At 46.3% G+C, this 19,526-nt stretch overlaps 2 protein-coding genes across 2 annotated transcripts; one reads left to right on the top strand and one right to left on the bottom strand.

The window, feature by feature from the left end:
* Positions 1-226: 226 nt before the first annotated feature.
* On the bottom strand, positions 227-6,702 carry LOC133911326 (scarecrow-like protein 6). The gene is made up of 3 exons (XM_062353519.1): positions 6,623-6,702; positions 6,050-6,123; positions 227-2,432 (listed from the first exon to the last, which is right to left on the bottom strand). The coding sequence occupies exons 1-3, from the start codon at positions 6,700-6,702 to the stop codon at positions 517-519; spliced, it is 2,070 nt and encodes a 689-aa protein (XP_062209503.1). The 3' UTR covers positions 227-516.
* A 6,077-nt stretch (positions 6,703-12,779) lies between these two features.
* LOC133911344 (14 kDa proline-rich protein DC2.15-like) lies at positions 12,780-13,586 on the top strand. Its single transcript, XM_062353549.1, has one exon. The coding sequence runs from the start codon at positions 12,910-12,912 to the stop codon at positions 13,321-13,323; it is 414 nt and encodes a 137-aa protein (XP_062209533.1). The 5' UTR covers positions 12,780-12,909; the 3' UTR covers positions 13,324-13,586.
* Positions 13,587-19,526: the final 5,940 nt, after the last annotated feature.

Below are 19,526 nucleotides of genomic sequence, written 5' to 3'. Positions count from 1 at the left end.
AGTGGTCAATAACTGTCCACGAGCCATAGAGGCCTTTTATTTTTTTTGCAATGTGTACATATATTTTGAGAAAATGAAGATTATGTCGAACAAACATCTAGCTTCAATGAAAGTTTCATAGAACATCTAATGGCCATGAAGTTGCCTAACCAACTTAACAGAAAAAACCAATAGTAAGGTAAACACGTCATCAGTGACAGATACACGGAACATTTCATACACCATATGTCCATATAGCTATTTGATTGCACAGGAATAACATAACATGATCACATGAGAACTAAAATACACTGGCACAGTACCAGTCTGCGAGACCTTGCAATCTGCCAAACAATCTACTTAAAACAAGCAACATGACAGATTGACAGTTGAGCACAACAACTAGCAAGGTGAAATGCATAGAGAGTAATTCGATCAATGCAGCAGCAGAAGTATGAAGTATTGTTAGGATCATTAGTCCTAACTAGCCTACTAATTAACTTGTTTTCACGGCGGGGTAAAACGGCGGCGGGCCTGCTAGCATCTCCACGCCGACACGGAGACCAGCTCCCCGCGTTGCCAATGCAGGACCAGCGAGCCGGCGCGCTTCTCCACTCGGAAGCCCCGCACCGGCACCTTCTTGAGCAGTGAATCCGCCTGCGCCTCCGCGAAGCTGCTTGCTTGCAACGGTACGAAGCCGGCCGACGCGAGCATTGTCCTCCAGGGCGGCGTCTTGTCGCCCGCGGTGGCGGCACGGTACCTCTTCACCACGCAGCTCTCGATCCTCGGCTGGATCACGAATCGTTCGATCTTGCCAGCAATGTCTGAGGCAGTGCCGACAGCGTCCACGGACTCGAGCAGGAACACGCACGACTGCAATGCCTGGAACAGGTGCGCGGCGAAGGGCAGCTCGTTTCTATCACAGCTGCGGTCGACGGAGACCACAAGCTTGGCTCCAAGGCGCCTGGCAAGGTGAAGGATGGACGGCACCGCGGGGGCGTGGACCGAGCCGACGGGAAGGTGGACGGCGATGGCATCGCCGCCGGCAATGGCGAGAAGCTCCGTGGGGTCCATGGTGTCGAGGTTGAAGAAGGCGAATTGGAACGGGACACCGGTCTGGGCGCCAAAGTTGGAGAGGTTCTCGTGTACGAGCTGCAGCTCCAGCGGGTGGTGCGATGCCGTCGACACCAATGCGGTGACCTTGAGCGCCGCGCTGGGGCGGCGTTGGGCCAGTTCCTGCATCAGCGACGCCCACTGCTCACCGACGCCGATGTCGAAGTCGAGCATGTGGATGCAACCTGCGCCACTGAGCTCGTCGAGCACGGCCTGGACACAGGTGAAGTGCGCGAACTGAAGCACGGGGGAGACCTCGGAGAAGGCCTTGTAGGCGCCGAGCTTGAGGAGCACGTCCACCGGCGTGGATGCCGCGGACGCCGAGGAGGCGTCGCCGGTGGTGGAGAGGGCAACGCGCAAAGCCTCCTTGAAATAGAAGGCAGATCGGAGTAATGGCGTCCCGGCCGCGGGAGCGGCGGGGAGCCGATAATTGAGCCGCGCCAATATCTCGCGGGCGCCGAAGACGTCGCCGGCTTCGGCAAGTTTTGCCGCCTCGGCGAGCTGGTCCACCGCCGCGGCAGTGTCGTCGCTCGCCGCCTCCGCCTTCGCCTTCGGCTTCAGGGCGGGCACGAACCCACCTGCGGTCGCGGCGGGGCCGGCGAAAGGTGGCAGCTTCGGAGGCGACGCACGGGCCATCGGGTGGTGCCACTTGGGCGTGTCGAAGGACGGGAGCGCGCCGAGGAAAGCAGCGTGCGGGTGCGGCTGGTGGATCGAGGGTCCGAAAGGTGCCGCCTTTGTGTCCTCCAAGGCCGGCTGGAACGGCAGCGGCTGGTGCGGAAGCACGGAAGAGGGGATGTGGTCGATCTGAAGAACCGGGTGGTCCATGACGCCGGGCATCGCCTGCGACGCGTCGTCGCTGCCAATGATCCAGCGGAGGAAGGTGTTGTCCTGCGAGAGCCCCTGCGATCGGGCAGCCTCCGGCAGCCCGGCGCCGGGGGGTTCCCAGGCCTCGGCGGCGCCGAGCGCCATATCAAGGGGCGGGAGGTGGCGGACCCAGTCCTCCTCCTCTCCGGCGGAGTCGTCGTCCCCGGCCGGCCATGCGGGCGGGGGCGGGGAGACGCTCTTGGCGTTGGCGTTGGCGCCGGCGAGTGCCGCCACGTCGCCCAGGGGGGAAGACAGCGTGGAGGCCGAGGTTGCGGTGGGACTGAGGCGGTGGTCGAGCACCGACGTGGGATCACAGAACGCGCCGAGGTCCTGATGGAACAGAAGTCTTCTCTTCTCTTCTCTTCTCTTCTCTTGTCCCTCCAGCTTAATTAGCAGTAGAAGTGAGTGCAGTCCAATTATATTCTGCTCTGCCTTGCGGCGGTGTCCTCCATTTGATAGGATAGTTGCCGAGCGAACTTAAAATGATCGGACAGTAGCGTGCAACATGAAAAAGCCAAGAAAGTGGCTTCGATCCTTTTCTGTTTCTGCTGTCTGTAATAATACTATATTGTACCAGCCAGCAGCCTCTCTTCCTTTCCCTTTCTTCCAGCTCCATGTTAATTTGCATCAACCGATGGATCACCTTCTCTGTCCTAAAGATGTAAATATAGAGATCGATCGATTTTCAGTTATCGAAAGCTAGCGTTGGCTCCATCTTTAGGACCCGATTTCCGAAGTCTGTTAATCTGATGCTACTCAAGACTGGAGTATTTATGGTGTTAAGCAAGACAGAAGCATTCCCAGCTACTCTGTTTGGTAGAAGGTAAGGATGTAAACGCTTTCTGTCTGGTAATAGCTAGTAGGTGCTCCAAAGTGTTCCACCATTGCGGCTCCCTGCCTGACCAAACTATATTTACATACCCCTTTAAAGTCTTGATTCGACTTGTACAAATCCTAGAAGATCAGTCTCTGTTCTGGACAAAATAGTCCTCCATCATCTTCCTTCCAACTTACAGGAAAGGAGTGCCAGCCAGAGCCTTGTTGACAACATTGCATCGATCCCGGTCGATATCAAAACCTGCATTAATCTTACAATAATCTTACAATGCAATCGCCATGCATGCATGCATGTGAGGCTAGCTCTACAGTGTTTATTCAGATGGGCCAAAACAGCCATCGACAGGCCCAACAGCAACCATGGCATCCTCGGCGCTCCGCCCTGGGCCTCCCCGTCGGCAACCACATCGTCCCCGACCAACCCGTGCGGTGTCCTCTCTCAATTCCCAATCCCAACTCCCCAGGAGGTACTGTTACACGAATAATTTGATGTGCAATGTCTGATCTACTGACGGAAACTAACTGCTTGACGGAAACTAGCTAGCTCAGTGAAGTGCTCCTCCTCTCGTCATCCGATTCCCTTCCCAGTCTAGCTCATGCAAGAGCTGAAGAGCGGTGTGCTTTCGGTCCATTTGGAATGAATTCGTCAACTAGCATCTGAAACAATTTTGGTCAAGATCCCATGGCTGCACCTCAGTAATTCTGCTGAAGACTGAATGGGACTTTTCCTATGCATTTGGCTAACCATATATATATATATATATATATATATATATATATATATATATATATATATATATATTAACCTAGAGAAACCTTGCATATGGTTAAGGTCGTGTGGCGCTGTGGATTTCCTCCATAGAAAAGATATGTTGGTGTGGTGCACCAGTGCCACCGTTAACGTTAATTTTTTCCCCGTATCTTCAATGTATACTGTGCTGTTGTCCATCATTGCTGAGTGCACATGTTCATGTATTCTCTCATATCAAACGCTGAACAACAACAACATTGAAAATCAGATTAATTATTTGCTGTGCAGTGGATTTTGAAGGTAAAGATAGTCGCAATAATCTTCTGGCTCAAGGGAATTACCTAAAAAAAACCTCTCACAATGTGTTGTGCTCACTTCTACTAATCCGGTTGTGGACTTATGTTAAATCAAATGGAGCAAGAAACTGTGGTCTCAACTCAACTGTACTATGGAGTACTAGTTTTCTGTAGCTTTGAGATCCGTAAGTCCACTGAGGCTTACCATGAAACTGTGAAAATAGTATTGTCTGATCACATACCTTGCAGCTGCTGTGCTAGTTATATACGGAAGATCCGAGTTCTTAACTGATCTATACCTCAAAGTGAACATCACTACAACACGTCTCTTCCTGCAGGGTCACATGGTACTGTGATCCATATGATTTGGTAGTTACTTGTACAGTCTACAATGTGTGTCTGCGTATGTATGCAAATAACATGATACAGCATGATGATCGCAATTCTCAAAATCGTAGTCTTTCTCAATATTACTTTAGTTGGCGAGGGATATTGGATGTGGCTTTTGTTCTTATTGCTTTAGTTGGTGAGTATATTGGTCAGACAACGCCGATAAGTGGAATCCAAGAACTTCTGGTGAGTCAAATTTTGAGGGAGACATCATGATACTTTGACAATAAATAATGAATATTTATTATATTCGGTACCTTAGGGTTTTTTATAATTCTAAAAGCATATCTTAATCTTGAAAGGGATCTTAGGAAAAAAGAAAACTACTCGTAGATACCTAAGACGTCCTATAATCGAGAAGTTTTATTTCTAAGAATAGGAAGTAGGAGTTTAGAGAATGTACGATACCTTTATATATATGGAACTAAAAGGTCCTGTGGAGGATAAGTCAAAACAAGTCAAGACAAGCGATATGAAGCCGTTAGAAGCCCACATAAGCCAAGGAGGAAGTAACCGTCTAGGTTTAGATCTATCTAGATTAGCTACACCCCTTGTAACATATTCATATCAATATAAGACAAGCATAACATTGGGTTATTATTCTCTGAGAGGTCCGAACCTATCTAAAAACTCATATGTGTTCTCCTCATAATTTGTCTACTCAAAGCATCTCTCAATTCTTCAACAAGTTTGTTAGATCGACGGTTCAACAATCATTGATAGCTAGTGTCATCTAGCAGGGCGACTGGTGAAGCACATTTCTTTCTAGTCTACGGGCCAAAGCAATGTTGTCATATAAACTAAAAATCAAATCTACCTGAGTCAAACTGTACACCAACAACGATGAAATCCCTAGAAGATAGGATGATCTTAATATTCTCGAGGAAAAAAGGACATAAGTGTTGATAAGATCAGCGCGGTATCAGCAAACTCTTCGACGCTACCACGTCTAGAACATCGCCAAAGATCCTTCGAGCCCGGAGTTCTAGTTCTGCGACTCGTATAGAGCCAGAAGAAGAACAACAACCTATCTCTAAAGTGAGAATATCCTTATAGGGTGGTCAAATGTGAGGAACCGTTCAAATAATATTCTAATTAATCACCAGGAGGATCATTATTCATAATCACAATCTCGATGATTAACCAGAATATCATTCCGGTAGTCCCGACACGTGTTTTGTGCCCAAGATCGGAACACATGCATTTTCAACATGTACATCACAAAAAAGCTTAAGAAAGAGCGAGTAATTAACATTATATTACAAATTCTTAAGCATGCAACAAGTTATTAGAATTTACAGCAAAAAAGAGTTAGGAGGAGACTAAAACCTGCTCAACTCCTAACCAGCAAAAGAACTAAGCAGCGGAAGACTAAAATCTATAAAAAAAATATGGAGCCACATGCCCTTAGGCTTTATACCAAGATACTGAGTTTGAAGTAGAGTGTGCTACTCCTACCCACCACCCTGATCGGTAGGTACAAAATAGCTAAACACCGTCTCTTCCTCGCCGACCTGTGAACCTGCATCAACTTAAGGGCAGCACTAGATGTGGAGCTACAGTATATAAATAAACAGTAAATCTATACAGTATTTTTAACCAACAGTAACCATAGTAGATTCATTTTACTTTGGGGCTTTTGCAAATTTACCATTGGTTTTTTATTTTTTACAAGAATACCACTCGAATGACAATTTTGATGATATTTTTATAATATTTTAATAACAAATTTACAATAACGATTCAAAACAGTATCAAATTCACAATTATCCCTTTTACTTTTTACCATTAACGTTGCTATATCACCGTGATTACCTACCTGTGCCATGCCCCTGTGTGTATCTCTGCTGTCCAGCATTAATTGCAGTGTCCTGGGCGGTAGGTGCATGACTTCTGTGGGAACAAACATTGAAGACAAATTTGTAACAAACGTATCTTGAAACTAAACAATACTAACCTTTTGGTGTTCTGCTGTCGCAACAACTTACTGACATTTGAAATCCATGACTATACGTGGCTGTGGGCTTCTGTTTCATCAATGGGACCGGAACTGTGTGGTCTCAACTCAACTGTACCACGGAGTACTAGTTTTCTGCAGAATCTATTATAAATAGTGACTTATCATTATTGGTTTGATTAAAATCATCATTAATACATTAATACATAATCTGCATTGATTTATATCAAACTAGTATTATCAGTACATCATTGTGGTTTTTAATAATTATTACTATTGGTTTATAAAAAACCCGACATTAATACTTAACACCGTTGGTTTTTAATACCAATCGACATTGATAGGTGACCGAACCCGAAATTAAATTTAAATAAAATTTTGGCTCTGTACTCAGTCCTCAAGTCCGACTCCAGCACAAGTCTCTCACTCCTTTACCTTCTCCCTTTATCTTTTTCCGCCATCACAAGCCTCTCTCTCCCACCCTCCCTTATCTCTTTTGCATGCGGAGGGTCCATGCGGGGCTACAGTGGTGGTGGCGGTGTGAGCCCTCCACTACACGCAGTCGGCAAATTCATCCACGACTTCTCCGTTCGCAAGTTCGTCGACCTTGCAGCGCGGGTGGTGGCGGCGCAACGGTTTTGTGCGGGACGACAGTGGCAGTGGCACCTCTACTACGCGAGCGACAAGTTCATCGACCTCGCGATGCGGGTGACAGTGGGTGGTGGCGGCGCAGTGGGTGGTAGTGGGTGGCACGACGGGTCTATGCGAGGCGGCAGTGGTGACGACGGCAACACGTCTACTACCTGAGCGATAAGTTCGTCGACCTCACGGCAGTGGCGGCAGCGGCTGTGGTCTGGTGGGTTTGTGCAGGGCAGTAGTGGCGGTGGCGACGTGGGCCCTCTGCTATGCGGCGACTGCAACACCTCTACTACGCGAGCCCTTCGTGGCGTGGGTGGCAGTGGCAGAGGTGGCGGCAGCGTAGTAGGTCCGTGCGGGTCGATGTGTGCGGGGAGCTCCATGATGGCGAGTGGCGTGACGGTAGGCTCGAGTGGCTTCGGCTTGAGCTTAGATTTTTTTTTTACCCGGGAACAGCTTCACTACCGGTTGTGAACCCGACAATGATAGCAATGGACTTTCACTATCGAGTATTTACTGTTAGAAGCAAAATCAGCAGTGAAGTCACTTTAGACCTAGTAGTATTAGGTGTTTTTGCAGCAGTGTGTAGCTTTGAAATCCATGACTCTGTTGAGGCTCGAGGAAATCTTTCATTTCCAATAAACTGTATAAATAGTATTGTCTTATGAGTCTTATTATATACTCCTACGGTCATGAATATATATTGTTTTTGAAAAGGTCGAGTCAAACTTTTAAAACTTTGATTAATAATAGCTTTTAAAATATTTAATTTTAAAAATTTAAAAATCATATATATATATATTTATTTATCTTGAAAAATATTTTTATAATATCATAAATTCAATAGATTTTATAAATATATTTTAATAAAAATAGTGATCAAAGCTAAGTATTAAAGATTATATTTTATTCAAAATAATATGTATTTATGATAGGAGAGAGTATGATGCATGTGCAGTGTTAGAATGCTATGGAACATTCATGTTCATAACCAATCGCACTACCGGAGACAGCTTCTTTGCCGAGTGCCTCAGGCACTCGGCAAAGGACGATATACACTCGGCAAAGGCTTTGCCGAGTGCTACACTCGGCAAAGGGCGCTCGGTAAAAAATTTGTCGGCAAAGACCTCTTTGCCGAGTGCACTTTACCGGGCACTCGGCAAAGGCTTTGCCGAGAGCCACGGTCAGGCACTCGGCAAAGGCCTCCGCTTTGCCGAGCGCCAGTGAATCAAACACTCGGCAAAGAGGCCTCCGCTTTGCCGAGTGCCACCTGGAGGACACTCGGCAAACAGGCCATCTTTGCCGAGTGCCTTACCGTGGCTCTCGGCAAAGAGGAGGCCTCTTTGCCGAGTGCCTGACCGTGGCTCTCGGCAAAGCGGAGGCCTCTTTGCCGAGTGTCATGGCCATTGCACTCGGCAAAGTGACTGAAAACAGCCTTTTTTATTTGTTTTTGACATCCCATCCAAACAAACAGATATATATATATATAACAAACATCACCAACATCACATATATATCATCAACAGCACATACATATCACCAACACCACATATATATCACAAACATCACATGTCTCACAATATATAACAAATAAGTTCACAAGTAATCCAAGTGCTCCATCATCTACAACCATAATTGCAAATAGAAGTACCATTAACAACTACAAGTATCATCACCAAGATGGTCAATGAAACTGATTTGGTGAATGATTCGCTGAAGCATGAGGATCGTTCGATGCCGCCGATTGATTCTGCACAAAGGAGAAGAGATTGCATGTGTGAGACAAGATAAATATATACCATACATGAATAAAATTTTCATACTCCACTAGGTTTGACCGTAAGCATGAACATACAAACTAAAACATTTATACTCACAGGAGTAGAATAGTGAGGAGGTGGAGGTGCAGGTGGAGCGAATAGCGAAGGTGGCGGAGTCACACCCGTAGCGGCGCCAATGTACTGAAGAATCTCCACCATCCTCCGCTGCTCGGCCTCCATCGTCGCCTGCATTTGCTCCCGTATCCTCCTCTCTTGTTCCAGCTGGGCCTACAATATATTCACCCTAATGTTACAATAATGCAAAGGAAAGGTATGAAAAAACCAATGAACGACGAATAAACCAGAAATAACCTCGAGTGCCTCCACCCGGTGGTGTGAAGTGTCCTTCCGAGGTCGTATGGCCGGGCTCGTGCTCGTGCTGCTTGCTCGAATCTGGGAGAGACTGGGAGTAGCGGCCGAGTCGATTGCGCCGTCGCCAATCCAATATCGCCCATGCTTCTTGCCTCCTCCCACCCTCATGACGACTTCTCCATCAAGGTCCTCGGTGCTCGGATCGTACTCTGGCCCATGGACCTCCCTTGCCATCGATGTGTACTCACTAAGGCGGTTGTGGACGGTCGCATTGCTGTACGCCTCGGGCCCGTCCTCCGGGTTGTAGTCGACGTCGGACGTCGCCTTGCCCTTGTGGGCCATAGCAAATGCCTTGAAGATGGAGCAAGGCTGGCCACCATGTGACGCCGACTGCGAGAAAAACAGCAAGATGATTAGAAATCATGCAGAATTGAGCGTTAGAATAAATAAATGAATTCGCGTACCCATGTTTCTGCGTATCCGCTGAGGTTGCGGCTGCCTTGATGGTGTGCTACACCTGGCATCATCAAACGCCGCTCCCGGCACAAGTTGTGCGTCTCCTCCCACTCGCGTGTGCACCACTTGTCCACCATCTGTTCCCAGCACTGGGGATGCGCGGCGCACTAATAAGGAATCATCTACAGGCCATCAAGTACATGACATATCAGAAGATGAAATTAAGCCTACTTAATCTCAAAAGGAATCAGTATTAATGTTCTGTATTTACCTGCAGGTACTGGTCCCGGGTCAGCGTCATGGTTCTTGCGTCCCTTTTGGTGACCTTCGTTCCAACGACGGTCCCGTGGTAAGTTACGACGGCATGGATGCGCGCCTCGTAATGCATGTCCACGACGAGTTTTTTGCAGCATTTGGTAGCCACCGCATCCGCCCTGGCCTCATGTCCGTCCTGGCATCTAAAGAAATCCTGCATACAAACACGATGTATCCATTCATTATTTCCAGACTTCCGGCACTCGGCAAAGTCCCTCTTTACCGAGTGCCAGACATCTGGCACTCGGCAAAGATTCTTCGGTTTGCAAGCATCGTACGTGATAACTTGCTTAAAATCTTCTCAAATTTTTATGACAGCCTCCACATATGATATCATGATATCTTGACAAGTTTCAAGATTTTCGGACTTTGTTTGCTTTTTATACAATTTAAAAACAACTCGATCGCAAGTTCGTGGTCATGTTTCGTGACCTTGATATTCGAAATTGGTTGTCTGTTCCTGGATACGGCCTCACATTATACTAAATAACATGAATATCAATTTTCCATTCATTTTTTTTCATTATTCGAATGACTAGCAGTTATAATTTGAATTATCCAAGAAAATTCAATTAATTGAAATGAATTAAAGAAATATAGAAAAAATCCGAGAAATGTGCCACATTGGAACATGGAGTACCAGGTACTGTATGAGGACTGTAGAAAAAATTTGGAGGCCAAAAGGGGGAAAAATTAGGGTTTGCCGAGTGTTAAAAAATTACACTCGGCAAAGACCCTCTTTGCCGAGAGCCAGATGTTTGCCGAGCGCTTGCTCTCTGGCACTCGGCAAAGATACTCCTTTGACGAGTGTCCTATTTCTGGCACTCGGCAAAGAGGGTCTTTGCCGAGTGCCAGATGTTTGCCGAGTGCTTTACCTCTGGAACTCGGCAAAGATCCTCTTTGCCGAGTGTCCGATAAAAAGCACTCGGCAAAGTATGGGACACTCGGCAAAGACGCCGTCTCCGGTAGTGCTGTACTGCAAGTGAACTTGTGTTTAACACGTCCCCTTCATCCATTTGCTGGGTCACATGGGACTGTGATCCATATGATTTGGCCGTTACGAGTACAATCTGTGCCCATGTATGTATTCAAGTAACATGATCTTGAGTGTAGATTGCAAACCTGTAAAATCGTAGTCTTTTTCAATATTTCGGATTTTTTTTGGCATTTTGTGCTGGCATGCCAGCTTGTTATGTGTAAGAAGTTATCTGATTTTACCTGCATGTCATTAAATCTCTATGTGCAAACAACCTGCCAGAAGCTTTTGATAGCTATCTGTTGTTTGCAAACTGACCAATATTGTCATATTGGTTCTTGAGTCTATCCATACGACAATCCGAGGGTGGAAGTGGAACTTGGCGATAGGCCATAGAAGGACCATTTCATCTGTTGGAGTTGTCATGGTAAATTTAGCTACCATGCCTGCCATTACCGGAATCACTGGGTGCTATTTTTGCCTTGCATCTTTTCCTTTGTTGTTGTGATTATCATCTTACAGTTAAACGTCTTGTGTTTACTGAAACTTGCGAGGTGTACCGTTTTCAAGAATAATCCACAACACATGCCTGTGAGCAGCTGCGTTGCAGGCAGGTGAAGGGACGTCTTGTGCTTTCATTTCTGTAGACACTCTGTGCTTCTTGTAAGCTGAATATTTATTTCCATTGCAGCTAGCTGTATGTCTTTGTTTGAACCAAAGTGATGTTGAGCAGTATTGGCGTTTGTGCTGAGAATTGCGAGGTGATGTGGCACTGACGGGAAGGTTGTTACTGACAGCTTGGGGTTTAGCGGCGAGTACGATACAATGTCGGTGGACCAATGGCGTACAAGCAAGGGCCGGCCAACTCGATCGTACTGTATGCTAATGCGAGCTGTCGACGATGAGCTCTGCTAGGTACTGTAGCTGCCTAGCTATGAGTACAGAAGACCCCTTGAGTCAAAAAATTGTCCGTGCACGTACTTAAGAATCTGCCACTGCGCACCTTCCTTAGCTAATTTGTCTTGGCAGGCATGCACAGCACAGCACAGCACGGCCGGGGATGGGATGTCCATCTTTCAGAGGAAGCTTGAGCTGGCTAGCCCCGTCGCTCGTCGCCGTCGCATGCAGCTAGAATGCTAGATAGCGTGGAACTTACAATAATCAGGCCGTGCCATGCCGTCGTCGGCCCACTCTCGCATCCATCATATCGCATACTCCCCTCTCGACTCTGTTTTAATTTTTTACGTCTCTTCACGTGACAGCTGATCCACGTGTTATATATACTACTAGTATCAAGGCATCGGCTCCTCTGACTTACTGGGACCTGTGAACAATATCCGTGATTTACCTTAGCAAACAGTAACTATGTAAATAGTAACCCTATGTACAATATTTTATGAACAGTAGTATCACAACAGTCTTTGCAAACAGCAAATTACTGCATGTTACTGTTCCCCAGACTCATAGCACTGTTCACAATGCTGTCAACTGAGTCAGAGGAATCGGTTCCATAGTATCACTTATAACAGTAGCGAACCCAGATTTGTCAAATACACATATATATATGCTTAATTATTTGTCAAAAAAATTAGGCATTCAACTGAATACCCTTAATCAAGGAGGTCCGCCCCTGCCTCATACATGCATTTCACCATATATTCCAGCTTCAGCTGCTATATATTTAAAGACTCTCGGCTATAAAGAAGCGTGTATATATATATATATATATATATATATATATATATATACAAGAAAATAATATATACTTTAACTATAATATAATCAACTACGAATCAAATCGGAAGTATATACTCCAGAAATATATATATATATATACACACCCGTTAGGTTTAAAATCTCCCCTGTTGAGGCGAACCATGCATGACCTAGCTAGACTTGAGAGGTCAACACAACATGAAGGACATATATTCTAGATATTTTGATGCATGCAAGGATCGAAGTTCATGTGAGCCACAGGTCTCACCCTTCACTAGGTTCCAATGGCGCACTTGAGTGTGCCAGCTACAAGGAGGTGACCCCTTCACATGCCTGCATGGACCATTCACACCCAAGATACAAAATACCTAGGCCTATATAAACCAGACCTGGCTAGTTCAGCCCTAAGCCCTCGCTCACCACTTGCAAGCTACAGCAGCTCACCACACGAGCGCCCACAGCTAGCTAGCTGCAGGTTGGTAATCACCGCAATGGCCTCGCAGACCTTCTCGGCCGCGTCCCTCATCCTCCTGCTCGTCGCGAGCACCTTCCTCGTCAGCGACGTCGCTGCATGCGGCGGCTGCTCGCACCCATCTCCGCCGCCGCCGCCGACGCCCAAGCCGTGCCCGCCGCCGCCGTCCAGCTACGGCAAGTGCCCCAAGGACACGCTGAAGCTGGGTGTGTGCGCCAACGTGCTGGGCCTGGTGAAGGTGTCGATCGGCAAGGTGCCGACGGACTCGTGCTGCCCGCTGCTGGACGGCCTCGCCGACCTGGAGGCTGCAGTTTGCCTCTGCACCGCGCTCAAGGCCAACGTCCTCGGCATCAACCTCGACATCCCCATCAAGCTCAGCTTGCTCCTCAACTACTGCGGCAAGAGCGTCCCCGAAGGCTTCCAGTGCGCCTAAATTAATATGCATGCATGCACGCGCGCCACTTAATTTTCGTCTTCGATTCTCAATTTCTTGTTCCAACAGTTAAACCTTGTTGACGCGGTTACTTTTTTTGTGATTCTTGTGTATCGTCGAATCGTGTAACAATGCATTGTTTGTTGCATTGTTTGTTCTTCTCAATTTGCGTCCTGCTGTAAAAGAAACACATCGATCAGTGCTTGAACAATAAGCATGTAATTTGTACACCAACACAAAAATAGTCATCCCTACCCTCTTCATTGCATGTTCAAAAATAATGGTCATTTATAACATATCATTACCGGTTCGAAAACTTCAGCTGCACATAAAAAACTGAGCCAATAAAAACTAATAATAATAGTGATTAACTCTGTCGGTTAGTAACACAAACCGACAGTGATGTATCATTGATGATTCTTATTATTAACCGGCAGTGATATTAACTCATCAAAAGATGTGCTTTTTATAACTGACAGGGATAATAGTTGTCACTGCGTTGTGTTTACGAACCCGTAGTGATACTAAAAAAATCCGTATGCCTTCACGCGTGCGACTACCTGGCTTCATCTGCCTAGCTTCTCGTCTTCCCAGTGACTTTATCGTTGCTCTCTCTCTCTCTCTCTCTCTCTCTCTCTCTCTCTCTCTCTCTCTCTCTCTCTCTCTCTCTCTCTCTCACGCCCACCGCCGACGCCTCCACCTCCGTGCGATCTATGGATCCGCTGCCACTCCCACCGCTGCCTCCATTGCCTTCCCTGAGGACACCTCCCACAACCGTGACCTCATTTGGGGAGGAGGAAGCCTCGCTAGGCAGGTTGTCGAACGAGGCTCTCCCCTGACCTCCTTGGACTTTGGCATTTCACCGGGATCCCCTTCGTCAGATGACGAGGTGTGGGGTCTCTTCATCAATGAGCCGAAGGCCAAGAAGGCCCGGACGAGCTTGGAGGAGGAGGACTTGGGCAATGGCGACGACGATGACGACAACGGCCATGACAGTGATGACGACGATGACAAGGACAGTGACGACGATTGTTCGTGGGTCAAGTATCATCTCGCTCGTGGGTAGTCCACGCACACGCTAGGGTTTTTCACATGGTTCATGGTTTTGTGCATTGTCGTATGCATGACAGCAGTTTTTGGTGTAATTAGTATAATATGAACTCTATTAATAGGGTAATTAGTAATACTAATCTCGTTTATGTATCACTATTGATGTTTATTTTTTTTTTATCTTGGATTGAGGATCACTGCCGGTTCGTAGCTAGAATTGATAGTGATAAGTATACAAATCGAGTGGGATAAGATCAGAACCGGCAATGATAAATTGTATCACTGCCCATTCGATAAACCGACAGTCATATGTATAATCACTGCCGATTCCAGAATCGACCATGATAATCATGGATTATCATTTATCACTGTCGCTTATTCACTGTCGGTTTAAAAATCAACAGCAATGTTAATTTGAACCGGTAATAATAACCTTTTCTGTAGTAGTGATACTATTTATTTGGTGAAATGTAACCGGTAGAATCTGTCAATTGATGAGGGTTTGAATCTTTCTTCTTATATATTTAGATGATGCTTTTGTTATAATCATCTAACGCTCACGTACGTACGTAGTATATACATTCCGGTTATCACTAGCATTATATTTTGACTGTTGACGACTCTAGCTAGTTTGCCCAATGACATGAACCATTCATCGCCTAACATGATGCGTGTATCGTCAATATACCCACGCGTGGGCACATCAAAACCTGCTTAGTTTCTCCAAGTAAGATACTGTACATACTTCTTATCACCTAGCTAGATTAATGAGACAATTGATCGATCAGAATCTGTATGTTGCCCAAGTGTCAACATGTGTGTCCACATATATAGGTTGTTTGGGATGGCAAGAGGATGAAGAACGCAGAAATAATGCAGTTCCGTTACACAGTATTTTACGCTGAAAACCACTCCAACCAAAGAATAAGGTGTTACAAGTTGTTACAGATTTCAAAGATTCAGTTAATATACGATAAAAGTTACAATCTGCAGCAGAAAACAGGACAGAAAATACTGGAGTGGACGATAAAGGTCTCCACACAGCTTAAATCTCTCCTCAATGGCCAGAAACAGCTTGTGCTCGTTCCTGTACTGTATGCGTTCTTCAACAAATTAACGATTGTTTCTTTATTCCCAAATAAGCCCCGGCCCCAAATGACTAGCTAGCTAGGATTGTGATCGAGTCCACGGCCCCTCTTAGATGTTTCTGAATTTCCAATCTACTATTGATTCGCCATCACCCGAAGGGAACATCCTATGCTATTACGGCCCGGCCGGTCCGAGAGAGTATATCTGTACATGGAGAATAACGCAATCCCAGAGCAGATGTTCAGCTGTTTCATCCTCCTTCTAACACATTTCTTCAAGCATGTGATGTCTTATCTGTGTTTTTTTGGTAGAAAATGATACCTTATAGTAATTACACGTTTCAATCTATTTTCCATTACCTTTTCTGCGGGGCTTATTAATAACCAAGCGATTTTTTTTGGGCATTTTAGAGGATCGAAGCTAGTCACTACCGGATTTCGAGACTTTGCCGTGTGCCTAGGGCACACGGCGAAGGCCTTAAAACACTCGGCAACATGTTTGCCGAGTGTAACACTCGGCATATCACTGTCGGCATACACAGTGCCGGCAAACTACTGTTTGCCGAGTGTTTTATATCGTGCACTCGGCAAACATATTTGCCGAGAGCCAAATACGACACTCGGCAAAAAAAAAGTGACCTAACGGTGCCAATGCGTTAACGGCCTCTTTGCCGAGTGTCTCAGGGATACACTCGGCAAACACGAGGACACTTTGCCGAGTGTCTCAGGGATACACTCGGCAAACACGAGGACACTTTGCCGAGTGTTCGTGTATACACTCGGCAAAGTGAGCACAGAATAGCACCCAAATAGCACAGTTTGACGACACGTGCCACGCATTACTGAGTGTATCCCGTGGACACTCGGCAAAGTGGCATCCAAAATGCCAGATTGAACAGCCTTGTGACACGTGTCCGTTTTGCCGAGTGTAACACTCGGCATAGCCTTGTTTGCCGAGTGTAACACTCGGCAAACTGTTATTTAGCAGGTCGACAATTGATCCATACCAGATTCAAAACTGTCACTGCAATTCAAAACAATATACATATATTTCACAGATTACCACCTTCACATAAACATCGCATATTACGCAAACATCACATAAAGCGTCGCATAAACATCGCATATTACGCAAACATCACATAAAGCGTCGCATAAACATCGCATATTACACAAACATCACATAAAGCGTCGCATAAACATCGCATATTACACAAACATCACATAAACCGTCGCAAGTGACACAAACATGACAAATTGTCGTGACAAGATAGCAAAACATAATCCAAACAAAAAGAAAATGTAGCAGGCCGTAACGGACTCAACACTTGATTACCACCTTAACCTGCATCAATTAAGGAGCAAAAACACTAATTAAGAAGTATGCATTTGAAAGTAAACAGAAATGGTAAGTATGGATATAGGGTTACAAAAGTAAGTTTTCAAAGTGAGGAGAATAAACCAAAGTGAGGTGGAGTACCAAAGTGCGAACCTCCAGCTCCAGGTGTATTCGATCCCTCTGATGGATACTGCACAAAGTAGATAGTTAGCACAACACTCTATGGTTGTAAGAATGGTAATAATGGTGATTACAAGGTTATAAACTAACTCACAGGAGTGTTTGGAGCCTGTGGAGCAAGTGGACGAGAAGGGTCTGCGTCTTAGTCGTTTCTTAACCTGTTTGTTTTCCCTTTTCTTAAACCATACCTTATATGGGAACGTCCTGCAATATCTCTACCAGTTACTACCACTCATCACAAAGCTAGCCAAATATCTCCACCTAGCTAAGCTAGCCAGGTTGTTAGGTAAAAAAACTTGTTAACCGTTCCATCAGATTGCTTGTTCATCACCTAACTAGCTAGAGAGAATAATGTGAGAACCTACATATGTATGCCCTCCGATATATGCAGCAAGATGGTATAGGTAGGTTCATGGTCCTAGGCTGTGCTTTGCTCTTTTGCTATAATCACGCTACTCAGCACTCGCCTTGTTTTTTTGTCCCTATGATTAAAGCGAGGCTGGCTCACCTGATGTAGCGGACACATGATGCATGCTTTGCAGGTGCCCGGCCTGGTTGGAGGAAGAGAGGAATGTAGAATGTTTCACTTGATAACTAGGCACTTAAGCATCCATATGACAAGAAGACACGAAGCGCCTATATATAGACATGGTATGCTGTATGCATTACACTTAATTAGGAGGATTAATTAGTTGAGATGGCCGTCCAATTCAAACAGCTACAAATCAGTACCAATCACTGAAATGGTACTCAAATCAACAGCTAATGAGCATTTTGCAGTCGGCCAATTCATAATGAGCAAGCGGTACCTTATACCCGGGCGTCGGAGGGGGGCGGCGCGGGGTGGCGCTGGCCGGCGCGGGGGAGGCGACGTCGGGCAGCGCGCGGCAGCCGAGGCGGAGGGCCGAGGTGCCGGCGGAGGGGGGGCGGGGGCACTGCCGGCGGCGGTAGCGGCGGGCCGAGGCGGCGGCGGAGAGGGGGCGGCGGCGAAGGCGGTGCAGGGCTGCGGGCCGAGGCGGCGGCGGCCCGCAGGGGCGCGGCGGCGGAGGGGCGGCGGCGGGCCGAGGCGGCCCTGGCGGCGGAGGGGCGCGGTGTGGGATGGGCGCGGGGGCGCTGGCGGCGGAGGCGGGTCGGCGGCGCTGGCGGCGGGAGGGGGGGGGGCGGGCCGAGGCGGCGGTGCTGGCGGCGGCGGTAGCGGCGGGCTGAGGCGGCGGCGGACGGGGGGCGGGGGCGGGCCGAGGCGGCGGCGGCAGGAGGGTAGTCGCGCGCAGGACAATTTTCGATCTGTCCCCGCGCGCGGGGTGGGGAAACCCTATATTCGCTGCTTTGCCGAGTGTGAAATCTTTGCCGAGTGTCGAATCTAGGACACTCGGCAAACCAGTAGGCAAACCACTGGTTTGCCGAGTGTGAGAGCAAGGCACTCGGCAAACAAGTGGTTTGCCGAGTGTAAAACAAAGACATTCGGCAAACACCTGAAATTGTTTTTTGACTACATATTCACTAAATGAATTAGAAATAGCAAACGGACCGAGAAAAATACCAAATTTTAACATCAAATATGCTATGTTGTATGTTGAGTGTAGAAAAAGTTTCAAGGTCAAACGACGATTCAAACGTCACTTCGGGTTCAAACCTAATCCGTTCCCTCTCGAAACCACGATTCTTCCTGGGAGATGCTTCGATTTGTAAGCATCGTACGTGACAACTTTTGCGAAACCTTCTCAATTTTTTATCTCAACCTCTATGTATCATATCATGCCACTATGGCAAGTCTCATGTTTTTCTGACTTCGTTTGCTTTTTTTAGAATTAAAAAACCAATAAGCTACATGTTGCTGGTCGAGTGTTGCCGCCCAGATGTTTCAAATTTCTTTTCATTTCTTGGGTATGACCTAAAAATAGACTCAACAACATGAATATGATTTTTCTACCCATTTTTGTTCATTATTTCATGTACTTGCAGATCAAATTTGACTTATATCCATTAAAAGCCTAGAAATGCACTTAATGAATTAAAAATAGCAAACGGATCCAGAAAAATACCAAATTTAACATCGAATATGCTATGTTGTATGTTGAGTGTAGAAAAAGTTTCAAGGTCAAACGACGATTCAAACGTCACTTCAGATTCAAACCTAATCCGTTCCCTCTCGAAACCACAATTCTTCCTGGAGATGCTTCAATTTCTAAGCATCGTACGTGACAACTTTTGCGAAACCTTCTCAATTTTTTTATCTCAGCCTCTACGTATCATATCATGCTACTATGGCAAGTCTCATGTTTTTCTGACTTCGTTTGCTTTTTTTAGAATTAAAAAACCAATAAGCTACATGTTGCTGGTCGAGTGTTGCCGCCCAGATGTTTCAAATTTCTTTTCATTTCTTGGGTAAGGCCTAAAAATAGACTCAAAAACATGAATATGATTTTTCTACCCATTTTTGTTCATTATTTCATGTACTTGCAGATCAAATTTGACTTATATCCATTAAAAGCCTAGAAATGCACTTAATGAATTAAAAATAGCAAACTGACCCAGAAAAATGCCAA

This window comes from Phragmites australis, chromosome 3 (genome assembly GCF_958298935.1).
Source record: "Phragmites australis chromosome 3, lpPhrAust1.1, whole genome shotgun sequence".
Taxonomy (NCBI): domain Eukaryota; kingdom Viridiplantae; phylum Streptophyta; class Magnoliopsida; order Poales; family Poaceae; genus Phragmites; species Phragmites australis.
The sequence above is the reverse complement of the archived record's forward strand: the minus strand, read 5'-3'. Positions and strand labels throughout refer to the sequence as shown.

Excerpts from the sequence above, each read along its gene's own strand:
- LOC133911344 (XM_062353549.1), top strand. The coding sequence starts at position 12,910 with ATGGCCTCGCAGACCTTCTCGGCCGCGTCCCTCATCCTCCTGCTCGTC.
- LOC133911326 (XM_062353519.1), bottom strand. The coding sequence starts at position 6,702 with ATGGACCCTCCGCATGCAAAAGAGATAAGGGAGGGTGGGAGAGAGAGG. Across the intron at positions 6,124-6,622 it reads GAAAAAGATAAAGGGAGAAG|AAGTCATGCACCTACCGCCC; the intron begins GTAAAGGAGTGA and ends TTGTTCCCACAG. Across the intron at positions 2,433-6,049 it reads CACACAGGGGCATGGCACAG|TTCGCTCGGCAACTATCCTA; the intron begins GTAGGTAATCAC and ends GATCATTTTAAG.